At 41.0% G+C, this 13,234-nt stretch overlaps 1 protein-coding gene across 1 annotated transcript; it reads left to right on the forward strand.

Annotated features, from left to right (window-relative positions):
• Nucleotides 1–10,273: 10,273 nt before the first annotated feature.
• On the forward strand, nucleotides 10,274–11,311 carry LOC138801907 (uncharacterized). Its single transcript, XM_069985003.1, has one exon. The coding sequence runs from the start codon at nucleotides 10,274–10,276 to the stop codon at nucleotides 11,309–11,311; it is 1,038 nt and encodes a 345-aa protein (XP_069841104.1).
• Nucleotides 11,312–13,234: the final 1,923 nt, after the last annotated feature.

The following is a 13,234-nucleotide window of genomic DNA, read 5'->3' on the forward strand; positions in this document are numbered from 1 at the left end:
ACATCAAAGGTCTGTTGTGAAATTCCTCAATATGTGGATAACTATGTTGGATAATGTGCCGATATTTGTTAACTATCCTGGCTATCTCCGGACTGAGGGAGTTATACATAGTGACAAATGGAATACGTTTTCCCGACGTTGGGTAAATAGATTGGTTCTATCCAACTCCGCTACCTCATTTTTTTGTTGCTCAGTTAGGGATTTAGGGTAACCCCTTTGGTAAAAATGGTTGGCTAAGACTGATACAGCCCTCTCTCATTTATGTTCATCTGCCACTATCCTCTTAGCTCTTTAAAACTGGCTTTTGGGCAGGTCCCTTTTCATTTGTATAGGATGATTAGATTCATATCTCAGCAGGGTGTTTTTATCAGTGGATTTAACGTACATATCTGTCATTAATCTCTTCCCCTGTTTGTATACCAGGGTGTCTAGAAACGCAACCGGTGAAGAGGAATGTGTCATGGTAAATTTTATATCTTTATCAATCCTCTTCAGAAAGTCCCAAAATTCAATAAGTTCCACTTCTGTACCCTTCCAAATCAGGAAAACATTGTCTATGAATCTCCACCACCCCAGGAGATTCCGGGAGTGGTGGGAGACAGACAGATGTTTCCTCGAGATGATCAACAAAAAGATTTGCGTATGTTGGTGCGACGGGACTGCCCATGGCAGTCCTGATCCGCTGCAGGTAGTATTGTCTATTGAATGTAAAATAATGACATGTGAGTATCATATGTAACAATTTCAATAGGAAGTCTTGACATAGAATTGAAAGGGAAGTTTTAGCAAGTCCATTTTTAATGGCTGTTATACCTTTATCATGAGAAATTGAAGTGTATAAACTAGCTATGTCCATGGATGCCAAGATGGCGTCCTCCGGAACCTCTATCATTGATTTTACTGATGAAATCAGAAGTGTCACAAATGTATGACTTCATTTTGCCAACATGTTCTTGTAAAATTCTGTCTAGAAATATGGCAGAATTACTCAAAATCGAAGCCCTCCCTGAGACGATTGGTCTCCCAGGAGGGTTTCGTGTGTCTTTGTGTATTTTTGGTAAAAGGTATAGTCTGGGGGTTAGTGGGTGTTCTACCCATAGGAAATTGCATAATGTATTGTATATAATGCCTTCAACAACTGCTGAATTAATAATGTGTTGTAACTTATGTTTTACAGAGTTCAAAGGATGGTGATCAGCAGGTAAGTAGGTCTTTCTGTCGCTAAGTTGTCGTATGGCTTCATTGATGTATTGGGTAGTGTCCATTATCACAATCCCTCCCCCCTTATCTGCAGGTTTTATTGTTACTTCGTCCATGTTGATTATTTGTGTTAAACTATTTTTTCTTCAGATGACAAATTGGGTCTCCTCAGAAAGCCATCAGGGGTATTTTTTCTGAGGCTTTCCAAATCTTGTTTAACCAGTGATGTGTAAGTTTCCAAAGCATGTGATGTAATTAATGGCACAAAGTCACTTTTAGGAAAGAGATTAAGATTTTCTGCAGATAATTCACAAGAAGACAATGATATAACATTATTCTTAGGATCACTGACAGTATCACTCCAAATCTTAAGTTTAATCCTCCTCAAAAATAGATATAGATCTAATTCCACATCAAACCATTTAGTGATAGTATCAGGACAAAAAGATAATCCTTTACTCAAAACATTCATTTGTGTGTCAGAAAAATTAGAAGATGAGATATTTACCACTGTCATAGTCGGTTCAGAGTCCATTAATTGGTCTTGTTTTCCTCCTTCTTTTTCTCCTTCTCCAGACACTTGCGGGTCACTTGTGTCCAGCGCAAGCGTCTGCCCTCAAGGTCAAGCGTCCAACCAGACGTGGAGGGAAAAGAAGACGTCGATACCGCAAAAACACCTTCAGCCAAAACCGCAAGGACACAAGTGACCCGCAAGTTTCTGGAGAAGGAGAAAAAGAGGGAGGAAAACAAGAGCAATTAATGGACTCTGAACCTACTATGACAGTGGTAAATATCTCATCTTCTAATTTTTCTGACACACAAATTAATGTTTTGAGTAAAGGATTATCTTTTTGTCCTGATACTATCACTAAATGGTTTGATGTGGAATTAGATTTATATCTATTTTTAAAGGAGGATTAAACTTAAAGCGCAACTATAATTTCAGTAGCCAAAAAATGAAATTCCTCAAATAAAAAGCCCATGTGTTACCTTTTAAAAAGAGCCCTAAACTGCATTGATAGCGTGTGCTCTCGCTGAGATATCCCCAGTTGTTTGGCTGAGAAGAATAAATGAATTTTTCTCCTGGCTGAGAGAAAGTGGGCGTGGCCTATCTCTTATCTCCCTGGCTGGGTCCCTCCATTCACTGAGCAGCACCTTAGCAGATGTATCACACATAGCAGGATTAGATACAGCCCCAACATACAGTATCACAATGTAAGATTAGATACAGAGCTCCAGCAGATGGTATCACACACAGTGGGATTTGATACAGTCATCTGCTCTCAAAGCTCTGTAGGATAATGTCAGCCATGGAGGTGGGGGCACCTGCTGCAGACATCTGATAGTGAATGTTAAATGTACTATGGAAGGACTACAGCTGTGTTGTGCTGGGACTTGTAGTCCTCCCCTCAGTAACTCACCCACTCTCCCTCATGCAGTACATTGGAGTCATGGTGGCACTGGATAAACTTGTCCCTCCATCCAGCTCTTCCCCTGCGCTGCTCCTCACACACAACACCCTCAGCTCTGCTAAGTCACCTCTGTGAGGGGAGGGGGAGAGCGTGCTGCTAGGAGGGGGGGAGGGGGGAGAACGTGCTGCTAGGAGGGGGGGGAGGAGGTTTTGTTTATGTCTCTCTCTGTGTCAGGGCTGTTATCTGATTCTCCTGTCACAGATCTGCAGGGAGGGGCGTGTCCAGCAGGAATGCAGAAATAAGTCAGAGCCAGACAGAGCTGTAAGGGCATAGTCAGCCTTATGTATTTAAAAAACTGTTCATTTTAGGTTATTAATGTATATTGCAAAAAGTCTTATCATGACCTAAGCTAACTAATACTGAATGGTCAAAATATTTTATAGTTGCGCTTTAAGATTTGGAGTGATACTGTCAGTGATCCTAAGGATAGTGTTATATCATTGTCTTCTTGTGAATTATCTGCAGAAAATCTTAATCTCTTTTCTAAAAGTGACTTTGTGCCATTAATTACATCACATGCTTTGGAAACTTACACATCACTGGTTAAACAAGATTTGGAAAGCCTCAGAAAAAATACCCCTGATGGCTTTCTGAGGAGACCCAATTTGACATCTGAAGAAAAAATAGTTTAACACAAATAATCAACATGGACGAAGTAACAATAAAACCTGCAGATAAGGGGGGAGGGATTGTGATAATGGACACTAGCCAATACATCAATGAAGCCATACGACAACTTAGCGACAGAAAGACCTACTTACCTGCTGATCATGATCCTTTGAACTCTGTAAAACATAAGTTACAACACATTATTAATTCAGCAGTTGTTGAAGGCATTATATACAATACATTATGCAATTTCCTATGGGTAGAACACCCACTAACCCCCAGACTATACCTTTTACCAAAAAATACACAAAGACACACGAAACCCTCCTGGGAGACCAATCGTCTCAGGGAGGGCTTCGATTTTGAGTAATTCTGCCATATTTCTAGACAGAATTTTACAAGAACATGTTGGCAAAATGAAGTCATACATTTGTGACACTTCTGATTTCATCAGTAAAATCAATGATAGAGGTTCCGGAGGACGCCATCTTGGCATCCATGGACATAGCTAGTTTATACACTTCAATTTCTCATGATAAAGGTATAACAGCCATTAAAAATGTACTTCCTAAAACTTCCCTTTCAATTCCATGTCAAGACTTCCTATTGAAATTGTTACATATGATACTCACATGTCATTATTTTACATTCAATAGACAATACTACCTGCAGCGGATCAGGACTGCCATGGGCAGTCCCGTCGCACTAACGTACGCAAATCTTTTTGTTGATCATCTTGAGGAAACATCTGTCTGTCTCCCACCACTCCCGGAATCTCCTGGGGTGGTGGAGATTCATAGACAATGTTTTCCTGATTTGGAAGGGTACAGAAGTGGAACTTATTGAATTTTGGGACTTTCTGAAGAGGATTGATAAAGATATAAAATTTACCATGACACATTCCTCTTCACCGGTTGCGTTTCTAGACACCCTGGTATACAAACAGGGGAAGAGATTAATGACAGATATGTACGTTAAATCCACTGATAAAAACACCCTGCTGAGATATGAATCTAATCATCCTATACAAATGAAAAGGGACCTGCCCAAAAGCCAGTTTTTAAGAGCTAAGAGGATAGTGGCAGATGAACATAAATGAGAGAGGGCTGTATCAGTCTTAGCCAACCATTTTTACCAAAGGGGTTACCCTAAATCCCTAACTGAGCAACAAAAAAATGAGGAAGCGGAGTTGGATAGAACCAATCTATTTACCCAACATCGGGAAAACGTATTCCATTTGTCACTATGTATAACTCCCTCAGTCCGGAGATAGCCAGGATAGTTAACAAATATTGGCACATTATCCAACATAGTTATCCACATATTGAGGAATTTCACAACAGACCTTTGATGTCCTATAGGAGGGCACCTAATATCAGAGACATGATTGTCAAGACAGAGGTAACATTACGCAAGAAAACACCACTTACCTTTCTGGGTCCCAGAGTCAGGGGGGGCTATCCATGTGGTAACTGTGTACACTGTAGACATGTACAGAGGGGTCACATGTTTATACATCCAGGGACAGGTTACGTCTTATGGTGCCCATGTAATTTAATTTACCTAGGGGAAACGACCTATGATGCAAAAACGAGAATGAACCAACATCGTTATAATATAAGAAAATGTAAACAAAATCTCCCTGTGCCAAAACAATTTTTTGAAAAAAATCATAAAGAAGGTGATCTGAAAATGATGTTCATTGATCAAATATCTCCTCCTACACGTGGAGGTGATAAAGTGTCCATGTTAAAACGTAGGGAGCTAGAATGGATTTTCCGTTTGAACTCCCTCAGGCCCCAAGGACTTAATGTAGACTTTAAGATTCTACCCCGATATTGTTATTCCAGATAAATATATAACTAGGATGTAGCTACAATTATCTTTCGATGTATGCGGATACAGCATTATCCGATGATCTGTGAATACATCTTTTATGCTGAGATTTTACTATTTACATATGATTTAATATGTTTTTGTAAATAATTTTTCCTATTTTCTATCTTAGACTACTATGTTTGCAAGCTTATCACTCAGAGTGGATTAGGTGGCTCCACACCGGCAAGAACCTGCAGCATCACCAAGTATATTTTTTGCAATCATCTAGTTATGAGGTGTGAACAGCAACCAAGATACTTACCGATTTGGAACAAGGCAACTTTGCTCTGAACCCTTGGCCGCTGCAAAATGAGCCCCCACAGAGAACTGGTGATGTCCTGACGTGTGTGCTCCCGTGAACGAGGATGCCCTCCGGATGTCCCTTTGTCCATCTGTCTATCGATGGTTATCTGTGTTAATTGGCAGGTCTCAGTACAGCGCAACTGGCCGTATAGCGGGTTCTGCACATGCCTTCAGTACAATTTACATATGCTTGGATACCAAAACACCTCCTCTTTCTTTTGACACATCCAAGATGGCCGTGCGTTCCACTTGAGCGTGCGGTCCAAGAAACTTACATTGCGGTCGATGCTGAGGGAACTGCTGTTGTGTATGTGAGCGAACTAGATCTACTCTGATTAGTACAATGTTTATTACTTCTTTAAACTTCACTTTATGATCACGAATGTATACTTTGTATGCCCATTCTCACCTGTTTGTGGAAAACTCTTCCCCTACGCACTATGCTAATTTGATATAACGTGATTGGTCAACAGGTTGACGCATCACGCATACACAGATGCACTAGATTTTGTAATTACTTTGTCACATATATATATCACTGTTTTTCATGAATGTATTCACTGGCTTGAGAAAGCGAAATGTCGCTGTTTTTCCGTGTGTTTTTGACGCAATAAACACTTTTTCACTGAAGTCTGGAGTGCCGCAACCATTTTGTTTGCATTGTCTGAATAGACACCTCTTGGATCAAAGGTGAGGTAGCTGTTACCCAGCAAATCACCGACCACCTGAGTGCTGCGGATTTTTATACAATTTTTGATATGAATACACATAAGAGTGATATAACAGGGAATACACATAAGAGTGATATAACAGGAAATACACATAACGGAATACACATAAGAGTGATATAACAGGAAATACACATAAGAGTGATATAACAGGGAATACACATAACAGCGATATAACAGGGAATACACATAACAGCGATATAACAGGGAATACACATAACAGCAATATAACAGGGAACACACATAAGAGCGATATAACGGAATACACATAACAGCCATATAACAGGGAATACACATAACAGCCATATAACAGGGAATACACATAACAGTGATATAACAGGGAATATACATAACAGGGATATAACAGGGAATACACATAACAGGGATATAACAGGGAATACACATAACAGGGATATAACAGGGAATACACATAACAGATATAACAGGGAATATACATAACAGATATAACAGGGAATACACATAACAGATATAACAGGGAATACACATAAGAGCAATATATCAGGGAATACACATAATAGTGATATAACAGGGGATACACATAACAGCGATATAACAGGGAATACACATAACAGGGATATAACAGGGAATACACATAACAGCGATATATCAGGGAATACACATAACAGGGATATAACAGGGAATACACATAACAGCGATATATCAGGGAATACACATAACAGGGATATAACAGAATACACATAAGAGTGATATAACGGAATACACATAAGAGTGATATAACAGGAAATACACATAAGAGTGATATATCAGGGAATACACATAACAGCCATATAACAGGGAATACACATAACAGGGATATAACAGGGAATACACATAAGAGTGATATAACAGGGAATACACATAACAGCCATATAACAGGGAATACACATAACAGCCATATAACAGGGAATACACATAACAGCAATATAACAGGGAATACACATAAGAGCGATATAACAGAATACACATAACAGCCATGTAACAGGGAATACACATAAGAGCGATATAACAGGGAATACACAACAGTGATATAACATGGAATACACATAACAGCGATATAACAGGGAATACACATAACAGCGATATAATAGGGAATACACATAAGAGTGATGATATAACAGGGAATACACATAACAGTGATATAACAGGGAATACACATAACAGCGATATAACAGGGAATACACATAACAGCGATATAACAGGGAATACACATAACAGCGATATAACAGGGAATACACATAACAGGGATATAACAGGGAATACACATAAGAGTGATGATATAACAGGGAATATACACAACAGCTATATAACAGAATACACATAACAGCGATATATCAGGGAATACACATAACAGGGATATAACAGAATACACATAAGAGTGATATAACGGAATACACATAAGAGTGATATAACAGGAAATACACATAAGAGTGATATATCAGGGAATACACATAACAGCCATATAACAGGGAATACACATAACAGGGATATAACAGGGAATACACATAAGAGTGATATAACAGGGAATACACATAACAGCCATATAACAGGGAATACACATAACAGCAATATAACAGGGAATACACATAAGAGCGATATAACAGAATACACATAACAGCCATGTAACAGGGAATACACATAAGAGCGATATAACAGGGAATACACATAAGAGCGATATAACGGAATACACATAAGAGCGATATAACAGGGAATACACATAACAGATATAACAGGGAATACACATAACAGCGATATAATAGGGAATACACATAAGAGTGATGATATAACAGGGAATATACACAACAGTGATATAACATGGAATACACATAACAGCGATATAACAGGGAATACACATAACAGCGATATAATAGGGAATACACATAAGAGTGATGATATAACAGGGAATACACATAACAGTGATATAACAGGGAATACACATAACAGCGATATAACAGGGAATACACATAACAGCGATATAACAGGGAATACACATAACAGGGATATAACAGGGAATACACATAAGAGTGATGATATAACAGGGAATATACACAACAGCTATATAACAGAATACACATAACAGCGATATAACAGGGAATATACATAACAGTGATATAACAGGGAATACACATAACAGATATAACAGGGAATACACATAACAGCGATATAATAGGGAATACACATAAGAGTGATGATATAACAGGGAATACACATAACAGAGATATAACAGGGAATACACATAACAGAGATATAACAGGGAATACACATAACAGGGATATAACGGAATACACATAACAGCCATATAATAGGGAATATACATAACAGTGATATAACAGGGAATACACATAACAGATATAACAGGGAATACACATAACAGCGATATAATAGGGAATACACATAACAGATATAACAGGGAATACACATAACAGCGATATAACAGGGAATACACATAACAGCGATATAACAGGGAATACACATAACAGCGATATAACAGGGAATACACATAACAGGGATATAACAGGGAATACACATAAGAGTGATGATATAACAGGGAATATACACAACAGCTATATAACAGAATACACATAACAGCGATATAACAGGGAATATACATAACAGTGATATAACAGGGAATACACATAACAGATATAACAGGGAATACACATAACAGCGATATAATAGGGAATACACATAAGAGTGATGATATAACAGGGAATACACATAACAGAGATATAACAGGGAATACACATAACAGGGATATAACGGAATACACATAACAGCCATATAATAGGGAATATACATAACAGTGATATAACAGGGAATACACATAACAGATATAACAGGGAATACACATAACAGCGATATAATAGGGAATACACATAACAGATATAACAGGGAATACACATAACAGCGATATAACAGGGAATACACATAACAGCGATATAACAGGGAATACACATAACAGCGATATAACAGGGAATACACATAACAGGGATATAACAGGGAATACACATAAGAGTGATGATATAACAGGGAATATACACAACAGCTATATAACAGAATACACATAACAGCGATATAACAGGGAATATACATAACAGTGATATAACAGGGAATACACATAACAGCGATATAACAGGGAATATACATAACAGTGATATAACAGGGAATACACATAACAGATATAACAGGGAATACACATAACAGCGATATAATAGGGAATACACATAAGAGTGATGATATAACAGGGAATACACATAACAGAGATATAACAGGGAATACACATAAGAGTGATGATATAACAGGGAATACACATAACAGATATAACAGGGAATACACATAACAGCGATATAATAGGGAATACACATAAGAGTGATGATATAACAGGGAATACACATAACAGAGATATAACAGGGAATACACATAACAGCGATATAACAGGGAATATACTGTACATAACAGCGATATAACAGGGAATATACTGTACATAACAGCGATATAACAGGGAATATACACAACAGTGATATAACAGGGAGTAATGTGTGACGCCTTCTCCCGTCTATGTCTTAGGCTTTATTCCCCGCATTGTGATAATCTTGCCGGCCACTGGCCGCTCCTCTTCGTCTGGACTACAATAGCCTGACCCTTATATACAGTATAATTGCTGTTTTACAGGAAACTTCATCCCCATCGGTGAGACAGTGCAGTGGTCGGATAACTACAGAGATATGATGTACAAGCTGGAAGATGCTGAACTCAACCCAAACTACTCGGACTTCATTGTCCCCATCCTAGTATACAGGTGAGTGGGGCTGTAGATATGGATGTGGTAACCCATGATGTACGCCACAGTGGTATATGCCCTATCTGGGTCCAAAACACATTTAGAGGGTGAATAAGTACTCACCGCGTCTTCATACAACAATCATTGTTTGTTTATATTCCAAAAGTGCAGCGTGTACAACATAGGCTTACGGTGGATAGGTAATCGTTTCCAACACCATCATCACCGCCATAACCACCACCATAACCATCATTATACCCACCCTAACCATCATCACCGCCACAATGACCACCATAATTATACCCACCCTAACCATCATCACCGCCATAACCACCACCATAACCATCATTATACCCACCCTAACCATCATCACCACCATAACCACCACCATTAACATCATTATACCCACCCTAACCATCATCACCGCCACAATGACCACCATAATTATACCCAACCTAACCATCATCACCGCCACAACAACCACCATAACCATAATTATACCCACCCTAACCATCATCACCGCCACAACAACCACCATAACCATAATTATACCCACCCTAACCATCATCACCGCCACAACAACCACCATAACCATAATTATACCCACCCTAACCATCATCACCGCCATAACCACCACCATAACCATAATTATACCCACCCTAACCATCATCACCGCCATAACCACCACCATAACCATAATTATACCCACCCTAACCATCATCACCGCCACAACAACCACCATAACCATAATTATACCCACCCTAACCATCATCACCGCCATAACCACCACCATAACCATAATTATACCCACCCTAACCATCATCACCGCCATAACCACCACCATAACCATCATTATACCCACCCTAACCATCATCACCACCATAACCACCACCATTAACATCATTATACCCAACCTAACCATCATCACCGCCACAACAACCACCATAACCATAATTATACCCACCCTAACCATCATCACCGCCACAACAACCACCATAACCATAATTATACCCACCCTAACCATCATCACCGCCACAACAACCACCATAACCATAATTATACCCACCCTAACCATCATCACCGCCATAACCACCACCATAACCATAATTATACCCACCCTAACCATCATCACCGCCATAACCACCACCATAACCATAATTATACCCACCCTAACCATCATCACCGCCACAACAACCACCATAACCATAATTATACCCACCCTAACCATCATCACCGCCATAACCACCACCATAACCATTATCATCATCACCACTAATATGTCCTGTATGTTTTTACAGTGCCACATGTACATTATCAGATGATGACCGGGAAGAAGTAAAAGCATTTATGGAAAACTGTGTGAGGATGACAGGTAATACACGTGCAGATATAGAGGACTATGCGGACATCTTCTCTTCTTCCTCCTGTAACATATATAAAGGTTTCCATCATGTCCTCCCTTTCCCTTCTTCCTCCTGTAACATATATAAAGGTTTCCATCATGTCCTCCCTTTCCCTTCTTCCTCCTGTAACATATATAAAGGTTTCCATCATGTCCTCCCTTTCCCTTCTTCCTCCTGTAACATATATAAAGGTTCCCATCATGTCCCTACTTTCCCTTCTTCCTCCTGTAACATATATAAAGGTTTCCATCATATCCTCCCTTTCCCTTCTTCCTCCTGTAACATATATAAAGGTTTCCATCATATCCTCCCTTTCCCTTCTTCCTCCTGTAACATATATAAAGGTTTCCATCATGTCCTCCCTTTCCCTTCTTCCTCCTGTAACATATATAAAGGTTTCCATCATGTCCCCCCTTTCCCTTCTTCCTCCTGTAACATATATAAAGGTTTCCATCATGTCCTCCCTTTCCCTTCTTCCTCCTGTAACATATATAAAGGTTTCCATCATGTCCCTCCTTTCCCTTCTTCCTCCTGTAACCAGGGCCGCTTTAACCAGAGGGCACATGGTGCACGTGCACCGGGCCCCCTGGTTAAAGGGGCCCCCCCGAGCAGGCCGGCCGTTGCTATGTGCGACCAGTGCGGTCGCACAGGGCTCCGGCCACCAGCCTGTCAGGGGGGAGCGCCATGGATGGGTAATCTACTTACCCCTCCATGGCGCCCCCTGCAGGGCCCCCCCGTCCGCCGCTGCCCCCGTCCGCTGCTGCTGCGGCGCTTCAGCGCTGCAGCAGCAGCGACACTGACAGAGAGAGAGCCATTGGCTCCCTCCCTGTCAGTCACTCTTGTGGCCGCACTTCCTGCGGTCACAAGAGGCCGCCCTCTCCCTCTAGCGCCCGACGTCACTGGAGCGTCGGCGCGAGGGTAAGGGGAGTGCAGCCTCTTGTGACCGCAGGAAGTGCGGCCACAAGAGGGAAGAGAAGAGGAACGCGTGGACCCAGGTGAGTAACAGTGTTTGTTTTTTTCAATGTTATATGGGAGGGGGAGCTATATACTATTGGGGAGCACAGGGGGCTATATACTATGGGGGAGCACAGGGGGCTATATACTATGGGGGAGAACAGGGGGCTATATACTATGGGGGAGAACGGGGGCTATATACTATTGGGGAGCACAGGGGAGCTATATACTATGGGGGAGCACAGGGGGCTATATACTATTGGGGAGCACAGGGGAGCTATATACTATGGGGGAGAACAGGGGGCTATATACTATGGGGGAGAACGGGGGCTATATACTATGGGGGAGAACGGGGGCTATATACTATTGGGGAGCACAGGGGGGCTATATACTATGGGGGAGAACGGGGGCTATATACTATTGGGGAGCACAGGGGGCTATATACTATGGGGGAGCACAGGGGAGCTATATACTATGGGGGAGCACAGGGGAGCTATATACTATGGGGAGCACAGGGGGCTATATACTATGGGGGAGAACAGGGGGCTATATACTATGGGGGAGAACGGGGGCTATATACTATTGGGGAGCACAGGGGGGCTATATACTATGGGGGAGAACGGGGGCTATATACTATTGGGGAGCACAGGGGGGCTATATACTATGGGGGAGAACGGGGGCTATATACTATTGGGGAGCACAGGGGGCTATATACTATGGGGGAGAACGGGGGCTATATACTATTGTGGAGCACAGGGGGCTATATACTATGGTGGAGCACAGGGGGCTATATACTATGGGGGAGCACAGGGGGCTATATACTATGGGGGAGCACAGGGGAGCTATATACTATGGGGGAGCACAGGGGGCTATACACTATGGGGGAGC

Source organism: Dendropsophus ebraccatus, chromosome 9 (genome assembly GCF_027789765.1).
Source record: "Dendropsophus ebraccatus isolate aDenEbr1 chromosome 9, aDenEbr1.pat, whole genome shotgun sequence".
Classification (NCBI taxonomy): Eukaryota; Metazoa; Chordata; class Amphibia; order Anura; family Hylidae; genus Dendropsophus; species Dendropsophus ebraccatus.